The sequence below is a fragment of the Anomaloglossus baeobatrachus genome, chromosome 4, assembly GCF_048569485.1.
Source record: "Anomaloglossus baeobatrachus isolate aAnoBae1 chromosome 4, aAnoBae1.hap1, whole genome shotgun sequence".
In the NCBI taxonomy this organism is placed as follows: Eukaryota; Metazoa; Chordata; class Amphibia; order Anura; family Aromobatidae; genus Anomaloglossus; species Anomaloglossus baeobatrachus.
Genome location: NC_134356.1, coordinates 460,568,106 through 460,580,900, shown reverse-complemented (window position 1 = coordinate 460,580,900; position 12,795 = coordinate 460,568,106). Strand labels below are relative to the sequence as shown.

General features: G+C 39.7%; 1 protein-coding gene across 1 annotated transcript in view; it reads right to left on the bottom strand.

The window, feature by feature from the left end:
* LOC142303863 (dual oxidase 1-like) overlaps window positions 1–12,795 on the bottom strand; it is a 421,125-nt gene that overhangs the window by 56,250 nt on the left and 352,080 nt on the right. The window contains exons 25-29 of the mRNA XM_075345668.1: window positions 12,588–12,687; window positions 6,097–6,146; window positions 5,412–5,539; window positions 2,523–2,676; window positions 426–658 (exon numbers count right to left, since the gene is read on the bottom strand). Of these exons, the coding sequence (XP_075201783.1) occupies window positions 426–658; window positions 2,523–2,676; window positions 5,412–5,539; window positions 6,097–6,146; window positions 12,588–12,687 (665 nt within the window). The remainder of the gene's footprint in view (window positions 1–425; window positions 659–2,522; window positions 2,677–5,411; window positions 5,540–6,096; window positions 6,147–12,587; window positions 12,688–12,795) is intronic.

Here is a 12,795-nt window from a genome sequence, read left to right as displayed (position 1 = left end):
CTAAAACAGGAGGAATTGTGCATTTTCATGAGCTATTTGACTACACAGGTCCCATATATTGTCCTTGAAAATGAGCTCTTTTCTGTCCAAGGTCACCATTGGTGGTCATAGTAGCCGCTTCGGCACACCTGCATGATTGAAAGATAACGACTCCTGGGAAAAATAAGTACATTTTTTTCCAAGTGTAGACATTTTTAACTGGCTACCTTCCCAACACCATAAACTATCAGATTAACCCTACATCTGCAGGTTAATAGCGCTACTTATCCTGACAGGTTCCCTTTAAACATATTGAAGCTGGATGAGGAATTTAGATTCCCCTGGTGTAATTCCATCATTTAATGAGCAAAATGCCATGAAACCATTAATGATAAATTCAATATACTGTATGTTTTTCAATTATAGGATGAAATATTCTACTGTACTTTTGGATAGCCATTGAGTTCAGCAACACTTTGAGGAGAATACAGCTCACGCAGGCGAGTGGTCCATGGTCCTGCAGCTCTTATGTGCAAGCTCAGCGTGTCTTCATGTGGAGCAGTGGTTAATGTAAATGGGTGGTATTCATTTGTCCCCAGAGATAAGCAAGCAATCCTAACCCATTGTCCTGATTTGTATTCAAAATCATTAGGACGCTCAAACTTTAGGAATGTCACATCTATGGACAAGGAGAAAAAGAAACATATTTTTCCAAGATATAAAAGACATGTTTAAACAAATAAATGGTAAAACTCAGATAACATTAAAGGCTGCTTTACACGCAACGACATCGCTAACGAGATGTCGTTGGGGTCACGGAATTCGTGACGCACATCCGGCCTTGTTAGCGACGTCGTTGCGTGTGACACGTACGAGTGACCGCTCACGATCAAAAATACTCACCTAATCATTGATTATTGACACGTCATTCTAATCCCAAATACCGTTGCTGCTTTTGGACGCAGGTTGTTCGTCGTTCCTGAGGCAGCACACATTGCTAGGTGTGACACCCCAGGAACGACGAACAGCACTGTACCTGCGTCCTCCAGCAATGAGGTAGGCATGACTGTCATGCAGCTGCTCTCCGCCCCTCTGCTTCTATTGGACACCTGCCATGTGACGTCGCTGAGATGCTGCATGAACCGCCCCCTTAGAAAAGAAGCTGATCGCTGGCCACAGCGACATCGCAGGGAAGGTAAGTCTGTGTGATGGGGCCTAGCGATATTGTGCACCATGAGCAGCGATTTGCCCGTGACGCACAAACGACGGTGGCGGGTGCGATCGGCAGCGACATCGCTAGTGATGTCGCTGCGTGTAAAGAGGCCTTAAGTCCCAAACATGAGACTTAAAATAGACACGATGCTATATAAGGCTATCTAGACAATAGGTGAAAACCAACCCATGAAGGATGGACAGAATTTAATTTGTAATTTCACATTAACATTCATTCACATCCTATTTTATTCATGACAACTCTCTTGGAATGTCCAGGAAGCTCACAGAAAAAGGGGTAACTTGTGGATACCCTGAATAGTTGGTAAATTTCCTAGGCCCATAAAGGGGTGAAGAATGGACTAGGGAGGGACATGGACGGGGTGTATACCCTAAATGGGATATATCTATGGCCAGAGTTTACTTTTTCACAGATGCCAATGTGTGCCTCTTTGTTGCCCTCCATCTATAAATTGGCTAATATGTCTATTATAAAATGATGTATTGCAAAAAACAAATTTCACAAGAATTTGAATTTGAATTACAACAATAACTCTTAATCTGCATTGAAAGAACTTTCTTAAGCATGTGGTGATGTGACTGATACTTGCTGATAATATATAATAATAATATAAAGCAATAGATATTAAAACGCTGGACTACAGATTTATATTTTAGCCTTTGTTCTTTTATACACTATATGACTCTAAAATGTAAACTACGCCTCTTAATGAGAAGAATTATTCCTAATATGATTATCTCTACTTCAGACATTTTCTTAGAATTAACCTTGTTATTTTTCATTGTTTTTGCATTTATTTGAACAGATCCTGTCAGCACAATTTACACTACAAATGGAAGTTTCCTGGATACAAATTCCTGTTTTGTAGACCTCTAATTTGCCAATCATAAAAATTCTAGTGTAGATGCCAAATGCAAATTAGGCTGGAAGTGCACTGAAGGCGTATCAATGCACTTGGACCACTTCTTTCTACCAAACTGACAGGTCCTTGGTGCACTTCCAACCTGATATTTATATGGTATCAACACTAGATTTCTCATGGCTGCCACACCAGATCTTTAGACAAGAAAGGTATCATTTTTGGTATATCGAGCACCTATGCAGCCATATTACCACTTTCATATATAAAAATATCCGGACAGTCTTCCTTTAAGGAAATAGTTTACCTTGTGTTCTATTTTTGCCATTTACATTAGTGAATGAGCATACAAGAGTCATGGCCAAACATACAAATGAAAGAATAAAACATTCTCATTTAATGTAGAGTAATGGATTATTTTTGTAGATACTTTAATAATGTTCACATTACCTGAAGGAAGCAATTCTGCTTTTATCACATTGATTTTTCTCTTTTTTCGGCTCAAGCTTATTAAATTGTCTCCAACAAAAATAATTCCAGGAACTGACAAATAGATGTGAAATCTGGGTGGTTGAAGGAGTCCAAAGCTGCTATGGAGGATAATCTGATAAAAGATAAATATTGTTTAAGTCGTACATTTGTAGTCTGAAATTCTATGTTTTCATGTTGTAGAACCTTTTGAAGGAGAAAATTATTTCCCCTCTGCAAACCCTAAACAGAAGCCTAATGTACTATACAGTAGAATGGATTCATAATTATCATCCCTTTTTTTACGGATTTGTCCAATACTGCTCAGCCCCTTAAAAGCTAAAGAACCTCATATAAATATTAAAAAAGCAAACAAACCACATACTTATCTCCATCTATATCACAAGAGTGCTACAACCTTCAAAGTTCCATCAAATGGAACAATTCACATGACAGCCTTTTCTGGTTAATGGAGTTTTGATGTAATTGTATGTCTACACAATAATCCATTTCTGATTCTCTTTTTGTATTATCTCTTATCTTGTCCTCTTCATTAGCATTCAAATCATATCTGTTCTTCCAGCTAATTGTATAAGTATACACAAGCCAATGGTACACATGCACACCGGTGCTCCCTCACTACTAGTCGCATCAAGCACAAGGATGATGCCACAGTCTTGTGACCTGGCACCTACTTATCTCCTTTGAAGCTCCTAGGAATGGGACTGACCGGAAACCAGCCAGAGATGACATGCTAATAGAATTGGCGGTGCACTGTACACCATATCTTTCATTGCTCTTTATTGGTCAGTCATTTATATAAAAGGTTTTGATGTTTGATCTAGGGCCACTGCATCAGAAGACACAGCGCTGAAGCACACATTAAGTAGTAGCACTACATCTTAAAATGGGCAATACATGCAATGACTAAATATGTATATTTGATTCTTGTCTGATGACGTTTTGCACTTATGCATTCACTAGCACATATATAATATATGTATATACAGTATATGGATAAATATATAAGTTCTGTGTATGTCATTTAGACTTAATAATAACAACTTCACTTGTGTTCTTGGTATTGTGGTGCCACCTACTGATCAATTTTGATACTACTTGTTTTCATGATTATTTAATAAAAGTTATGTTTTTATTACCTTTGATTTGTTTGCATGCAATCTTTTATATAATTCTTTGGATTTAAAGAGTGTTTGTGTGAAGGAAGAATGGGCCAAAATCACACATGAGCAGGATCATGAAGCTTTCATCTCCAAAAAAGGCTTTTGTACAGAGCATTAAATAAATTTCAGTAAGCGTTCAATACTTTTTCCCCGTCAACTTTTATTATCACATATCACTAAATTATAGTTTGATTTCTTTGCCTGAGTGGATTGGATGGGTTGTAATCAACATCTGGTGAGAAATTCATGTGAATAGCACCCTTTTGAAATATATTGATTTAAAACATTAGTGACGTGTTCGATATTATTTAACTCGCTGTTTATTGTGGGAGCCAGAGAAAACAACAACAGTTTGAGTTTTGTTATTTTGTGTTTACAGCATTCGCAGTGTGTTATATCTAACATAACAATTATATTCTTTGGGTTAATACAATTATGTAAATGAATTATTTTCATTTTTTCTACTTTTGCTTAAATATTGCTAATGCTACCTTTATAATGTTCTATTTCCTAGTTTAATCTATGGCTCTTATAAGACAAATAACTAACAACATTACGATTGCCTACATTGTTCACTTAGATTTACGCAGGCATAGGGCAACTTACAAATATTCAGTGTAAAGAAATGTTTCAGCAAATCGGATCAAAAAGAGGCAAATTATAATGCTACCAGTCGTAAAAAAAACACAGCTATGTGCGCACACTGCGGATTTACCCCAGATTTTGCCGCGGATTTGCCGCGGATTTGCTGCAGGAAATGTGTCTAACATTGCTGCAGTCAATTCCCCAGCAAAACCTATCGGTTTTAAAAAATGCTGTGCGCACACTGCGTTTTTTATACCCGCAGATGTACTCGCGGATTTTCCACTGCGGAATTAATGTGCATGTTACTTCTTTTCCGCAGGTACTTGTGGTTTTTGCCATAGATAATGGTAAAAATCCGCGGTGACCAACTTGCAGAAAATCCGCGGTAAATCCGCGGCAAATCCGCACAGAATCCGCGGCCAACCGCGATAAAACCGCGTGCGGATTTCGTTGTGGTTTTGGTGTGTTTTTTTACTGCAGGTGCGGGATTCTTTAAATCTTTATCTTTAAGAGGGTCCGGTTTTCCCTTAAGAAAAAGGCACTTTCAAGTGCGCACATGACCTCAAGATAGGCTGTATGCTTGGATAAACAGTTCTTGCTGCTGTAGGAGTAGAAAATAAGTTTTTTTTTAATTTAACTATTCCTTGCAATGCCATACTAGTGTCTTTTGCATTTTAAAAAATGACTACCATTTCAGAGGAAACATCATTTGAAAAATCAGCTGGAGACTATACATCTCAGATGATTAGGCTGAGGCAAGTCCTTGACGGCTTCTCCAAGCACTAGATTCCTTGTCTGAAATGCCTCCACCTATGTGTATAGGGAGAAACCTGTAATTCTAGAGGAGTGGGTCACGGAGAAGCCCCAGACTAGTCATCTGAGATGCATGTCCCTTAGCCAACTATTCAAAGTTTGTTTTTCTAAAACCCCACAGAGTTTCTGAGTAAAACATACACAGCAGTAATAAAGCAGCCAATATTTGATTCATGCTGCCCGTGGTTCAGGCAGCATGGCTCAGCTGAAAGGTTACCTTTAATGTTCATATTTTAAGAAATGCCTGTTTCTACAATTACCTAACACATGGTGTTAGTTCAAGGCTTACCAAAATATACATCACTATGTATAAATGATGAGTGAACCAAAATCCACGAAAACTGATGCGTCGAAAATGGTGAGAAGCAAAAACGTACATCAATGCTAGAATACCCAACAGCAGAATCCCAGTGAATCCTATAAAAAAAAATTTTGAATCAGTAATCATCATGTCCTACATCACAATAACTAGATTAAAAATGGGGAAAAAATTCCAACAGAGTTATCTTTGGTAAAAACTGGGATAAGTTGGAACTAATGATTAGTGATAGGTGAATAGTAACGATTCGTGTTCGGATTATTTGGAACGAATCCCAAACTTCTATTCCGATATTCATCATGAGTAACGAACCTAATGCAAGTCAATGGGGAACCCGAGCATTTCTCTTGACGTGATGCATACTGGAATAGTACTTTAGTATTCGGTAAGCATTACCCGAACATGAATAGTTACTATTCTCCCATCACTGCTAATGATAACTGAGCAAATGTCTCACTAAAGAAGGGTACCTGGTTACAGATAATAATTGCTCACTACCACAGAATACTGAATAAAAGACATGCCATGCAGCGCAGTGGATTGTGGAACATTGGAGTACAAGTTATGTATATAAAATTGCTACATTTACTAGATATACTACTATCCGAATGTGGCTGACTTTAAAAGCAATGCGGATTAATTTTCTAAAACTTACCCGGTATAGTCTGGAAAAACCACCAGTAATATTTGTGTGGAATTTCAGATCTTGAAAGAGAAATATATATTATTTATTAATTAAATGTTTTCTGCTCATTGAAATTAATGGACTGTTCTAATACATGCATTATTAAGGTAAATTGTTTATTAAAGCAAAATGAGGCACATAATGTAAAACTTGAAACATTGAATTAAAATAGATAAAAAAACTATATAGCCTTAAGTTCAGCATCTCCCTTATCTATCATATGCTGCTGTATTAAATATTTAATAAAACAACCTTTCCTGTTTTAGGTCAATTAGGAACCAAAATTATTTATATTTGCCAAATGCCAGAATAATGAGAGAGAGAGAATGTTTTAAGGCATTTTTATTAATTTCTGCAAAGTCAAAATTTTACATACATTTTATTAGTATTTGGTACCATTTCCCTTAAACTGTATGATTCAAGTCTAACATTTTGGATATCCTTTTACAAGCTTCTCATAATAGTTGGTAGGAATTTGGGCCTATGCTTCCTGACAAAACTGGTGTAACTGAACCATGTTTGTAGGTCGCCTTGCTCACACCTGCCTTTTCAGCTTTGCCCATAAATTTTTAATAGGAATGATATCAGGGCGTCGTGATGGCCACTCAAAAACATTAACTTTGTTATCTTTAAGCTACTTTGTAACCAGTTTGGCAATATGCTTCGGGTCATTCATCATTTGGAAGACCCATTTCCACCTAAGCTTTAAGTTCCTGTTTGATGTCTTGAGATGTTGCTTCAGTAGTGCCACATCATTTTCTTTTCTCATGATGCCATCTATTTTGTGCACCAGTCCCTCCTGCAGAAAACAACCCCACAACATGATGCTGCCACCCCCCTGCTTCACAGTTGGGGTGGTTTAGGCTTAGGCTTCAAAACTTTTCCCTTTTTCCTCCAAACATAACGATGGAAGGTTCCTCCAAACAGTTCAATTTTAGTTTTGTCAGACCACAGGGCATGTCTCCACAAATTAAGGTCTTTGTTCCTGTGTGCATTTGCAAACATTAGTCTGGCTTTTTGTGTTCCTTTTGGAGTAATGGCTTCGTACTGGCACATTGGCCTTTCAGCCCATGTTAACACAGTAATCGTTTCACTGTGGATAATGGCACAATCTTGCCAGCTTCCGCCAGAATCTTTACAAGGTCTTTTACTTTTCTTCTTGAGTTGATATGCACATGTCTGACCAAAGCACGTTCATCTCTGGTACACAGAACCCGTCTCCTTCCTGAGCTGTATGGTGGCTACACATTCCATCTTGTTTGTACTTGCATATAATTGTTTGTACATATGAATGAGGCCCCTTGAGGTATCTGTAAATTGCACACAGCAATGAACCAGACTTGTACAAGTTCACAAATCTTTTCCTGACATCATGGCTGATTTCTTTTGATCTTCCCATCATGTTACACAAAGAAGCAGTGTGTTTCACTTGTGCATTAAAATACAACCACAGGTGCATCTCTAATTAACTCAGATGTTGCCAATAAACCTATCAGAATCTTCCAAAGACATGACATTCTCATATGGGCTGTCACATATTCTTTAACCCCTTCACGACCATGGACGGATCTTTCCGTCATGGATCGTGTCCTGGTAAGCCCCGCCCCCTGCCGCGGGCAGGTAGCGTGGATCGGCACACATATCAGCTGTTTTCAACAGCTGACATGTGTGCCTACATGTTCCGAGTGGAATCGCATTCCACCCGGAACATTAACCCCTTAGATCTCGCTGCCAAAGTCTGGCAGCGAGATCTATATGCGCGCGGCCATGTTTTCTACTTACTGCCGCCCCATCGGAAGTCACGTGAGTGATCACGTGACGTTCGGTGGTTGGCATCGTAGCACAGGGTCATGTGATGACGCCTGCTGCTACGAAGTTTCACTTTCCTTTTTCCTCGGCACGGAGCAGAGGAAAAAATAAAGTGACTATTTCTGCTTTTTACAGCGGTATAGCTGTGATCAGCAGATAGCGATCAGCGATCGGATTGCTGATCGCTATAGCCCCCTAGGGGGACTAGTAAAATAAAATAAAAAAAGTAAAAAAAAGTTTTAAAAAATTAAAAAAAAAACAAAAAAAACTAAAAGTTCAAATCACCCCCCTTTCCCCCCATTGAAAATTAAAGGGTTAAAAAAAAATAAATATACACATATTTGGTATCGACGCGTTCAGAAATGCCCGATCTATCAAAATATAAAATCAATTAATCTGATTGGTAAACGGCGTAGTGGCAAAAAAATTCCAAACGCCAAAATTACGTTTTTGGTCGCCGCAAGTTTTACGCAAAATGCAATAACAGGCGATCAAAACGTAGCATCTGCGCAAAAATGCTATCATTAGAAACATCAGCTTGAGACGCAAAAAATAAGCCATCACTGAGCTATAGATCCCAAAAATGAGAACTCTACGGGTTTCGGAAAATGGCACAAAACGTACGCCACTTTTATTGGACAAGCTTGTGAATTTATTTGAACCCCTTAGATACAAGTAAACCTATACATGTTTGGTGTCTACAAACTCGCACCGACCTCAGGCATCATACCCACACATCAGTTTTACCATATAGTGAACACCGTGAATAAAAGATCCCAAAAACTATTGTGCCATCACACTTTTTTTGCAATTTTTCCACACTTGGAATTTTTTTGCTGCTTTCCAGTACACCATATGGTAAAACTTATAGTTTCATTTAAAAGTACAACTTGTCCCGCAAAAAACAAGCCCTCATATGGCAAGATTGACGGAAAAATAAAAAAGTTACGGCTCTTGGAAGAAGGGGAGCAAAAAACAAAAACGCAAAAACGGAAAGTGCCCCGGGGCTGAAGGGGTTAAAGGCATAGTACTCTTAGTATATGTAAACTTTTGACTTTGTAGAAAGTAATCAAAATTCCTTAAAACAGTTTCACTCTCTCATATTTCTGGTATTTGGCAAATATAAATAATTTTGGTAATCCTAATTGACCTACACACGTGGTCAACATTGTTGGTACCCCTCTTTTAATTAAGAAAAACCCACAATGGTCACATAAATAACTTGAATCTGAGAAAAGTAATACTAAATTAAACATCTATGTAAATGAACAAATGAAAGTCAGACATTGCTTTTTAACCATGCTTCCACAGAATTTTTTAAAAAATAAAACTCATGAAATAGGCTTGGACAGAAATGTTGGTACCCTTGAAAATAATGTAACAAAAGGGACATGTTAAATCAAGGTGTGTCCACTAATTAGCATCACAGGTGTCTTCAATCTTGTAATTAGTTGGTGGGCCTGTATATAGGGCTACAGATACTCACTGTGCTGTTTGGTGACTTGGTGTGTACCGCACTCAACATGGACCAGAGGAAGCAAAGGAAAGAGTTGTCTCAGGAGATTAGAAAGAAAATTATAGACAAGCATGTTAAAGGTAAAGGTTATAAGACCACCTCCAAGCAGCTTGATGTTCCTGTGATTACAGTTGCACATATTATTCAGAAATTTAAGATCCATGGGACTGTAGCCAATCTCCCTGGACATGGCCGCAGAAGGAAAATTGATGACAAATCAAAGAGACGGATAGTACGAATGGTAACAAAAGAGCCCAGAAAAACTTCTAAAGACATTAAAGGTGAACCTCAAGCTCAAGGAACATCAGTGTCAGATCGCACCATCCATCATTGTTTGAGTCAAAGTGGACTTCATGGGAGATGACCTAGGAGGACACCATTGTTGAAAAACAATCATAAAAAAGCCAGACTGGAATTTTTCAAACTACATTTTGACAAGCCACAAAGCTTATTGGAGAATATCCTATGGACAGATGAGACAGTTAAACTTTTTGGCAAGGCACATAAGCTCTATGTTCACAGACGAAAAAATGAAGCATATCAAGAAGAGAACACTGACCATACTGTGAAACACAGAGGAGGCTCTGTTATGTTCTGTGGCTGCTTTGCTGCATCTAGCACAGGGTGTCTTGAAATTGTGCAGGGTACAATAAAATTTCAAGACTATCAGGGGATTCTAGAGATAAATGTGCTGCCCAGTGTCAGAAAGCTTGGTCTCAGTCACAGGTTATGGGTCTTGCCATAGGACAATGACCTAAAACACACAGCTAAACACACCCAAGAATGGCTAAGAGGAAAACATTGGACTATTCTGAAGTTCTGAAGGCCTTCTATGAGCCCTGACTTAAATCCTATTGAGCATCTTTGGAATGAAGTGAAACATGCCGTCCGGAAAAGGCAACCTTCAAACATGAGACAACTGCAGCAGCTTCCTCTTGATGAGTGGGCCAAAATACTTGTTGAGAGGTGCAGAAGTCTCATTTACAGTTACAGGAATAGTTTGATTGCAATGATTGCCTCAAAAGGTTGTGCAACAAAATATTAAGTTAAGGAAACCATAATTTCTGTCAAGGCCTATTTTATGAGTTTTATTTTTTTTAAATTCTGTGAAATGGTTGAAAAGCAATGTCTGACTTTCATTTGTTCATTGTCATAGATTTTTTATTTATTATTACTTTTGTCAGATTCAAGTTCTTTCTGTGACCATTGTGAGGTTTTTCTTTCATTAAACGAGGGGTACCAACAATTTTGACCACATGTGTACAATGGGAAACGTTTATTCTGATTTAATTTCAGATAGTGAAAAAAACATGCATATGTGTCTTTTTAGATAGTGTATGTAAATACGACGCCTGCCCCAGGGCCTTTGGGATACTCGGAACCAGGCCGGACTAGTCCGGGGATGTCAGAGGTGGCGGGGGTCTGGCTCCGTAACCCTGGCAGTGTCTTTTAATAATAAAGGGGAGATGATGATGGGAGTTGTAGTTAATATTTAGTAAAATTCGTGATGCCACCGGTGGTTTGTGCGGCTATGGGGCCGCGGCTGCTGGACGGGACTCCCGGGGCTGGTGTTGTGGCAGCTGAGGTGTTTCTTGCTCCCCACAGGTGGAGCAGGTAACCCCGAGGCAACTGTTAGGAAAGTCTATGATGGAAATGGATCGGGCGCAGGAAGAAGCAGACGACACGGGGCTTTATAGACCAGATTTTTTACACACAGTCGGTCCCAATACTGCAGCTGACCGGTTTCCCTGTGGTGTGCCAGGATTCACTGTTGTGGGCCTCCGCCAAACCCGAACAGGTCAAGGGTCTGTACTGGTGTATCCCTCAATGTTCCTCTCCTGGCCGTCTCTCTCTAGCGCTGACCTTCGCTGAACTGTCCTGCGCCTCTGCCATCGAGCCCTGACTAAAGGGTGGCTGACCGTGATCCTTTTTAAGCCTCCCTTGCAGAGGATGGGTGGCAGGTTGTGGCCTTGGTTGCCTACAGCAATCATCCGGGCCGTCGGATTGCCAAAAGAAATGTCTATCTTCCTTTAGCTTGGGGATCGTCCCCGTTATTTCAGCCAGATTCCTCCACCCCGGTGTTTCTGCTGGAACAAGCCAACGGAGGCCTCTTGCACATCCGTGGTACTCTGGAACCCCTTCTCTCAGTGTCACCTGGGCCTAGCAGGACCCCAGGGTCTTCACCATGAACCACAGCCTCTTCCTTCTGACTGGACTCCTTCTCACTTAACTCCTAACTAGACTGGACTCTTGTCAACTGTCAATTGTCACTTTACTCTCTGACTGAAAAACTCACTCAGACCACACCTGGCTGGTTCTAACCGGTTTTCAAACTTCTTCACTACTCCACTGACTCCTCCCACACTCCCTCTGCCAGGCTCCACCCCTCTAGGACAGTGTATGGGACTTAAGGCTCCAAAGCCAGTTATACTGGTCGCTGCTTCTCAGCATTAATGGAGTACCTGCCTTAAACTGTGACCCGGTGTGTGTCCTAACAATTGGTGTGTGCAGGTTTTATCTGTGAAACGGTAGATGACCCCCTTCTTACCCAGGATGGGATACCACACCTCTGGCTGAGGTGCAGTACCTCTGTGGTGACGGAAGCCTCAGGGGCGCCACGTAAATTTATGGTTTCAACTATATACAGTATGTCAGTATCTGTGAAAAAATGCTTGTTTTATAGCTATTTTCCTGACTTTTAGCTCAGCTCTACTAAAGTACACCTACTATCTAGAGATAAGTGGATGGATTTGCAGGACTCTGGTCAGTGGCATCCGATGGGTCCCGGTTCAAAATTTTGGCCCGGCCTTCCCCCGCAGGTTGGTCACATGTGTGGGCCTTTGTATTCATTCTAAATCATATAAGAACATATGTGTTGCCCACTCTCCTTCATTATGTATTAATGTCCCTTATCATGGGCTCTTCCTGGAATATAAGTTCCCCATCCTGGTATATATGTCCCCCATCCTGGGCCCATCTTGGTATATATGTCTCCCAGAAGAGACCTAGGCCATTGCAAATTGTTGACCAGTACAGTCGAACTTGTTGGGCTGAGGCAGCTTTCATTTAATGTGTATGGGGTAATTATGAGAACATTTTTTGCAATTCTACTTTTAAATTTACATAACTAACTTACCCATCATCTATAAAAATCTTGGGAAAGATGCAGGAAAGGGTACTAAGAGGAGTTATGGAAAACATATAAATGTTGACTGCATGGCCAACACTATGGAGAACTGTAAAACAAACAAGCAACAGTGATTAATAATACATTTTTATAACATTACTGAAATCTTACAGTGGAGAAGTAGTGCATATACTGTATATATTAGGGGGTAGATAAA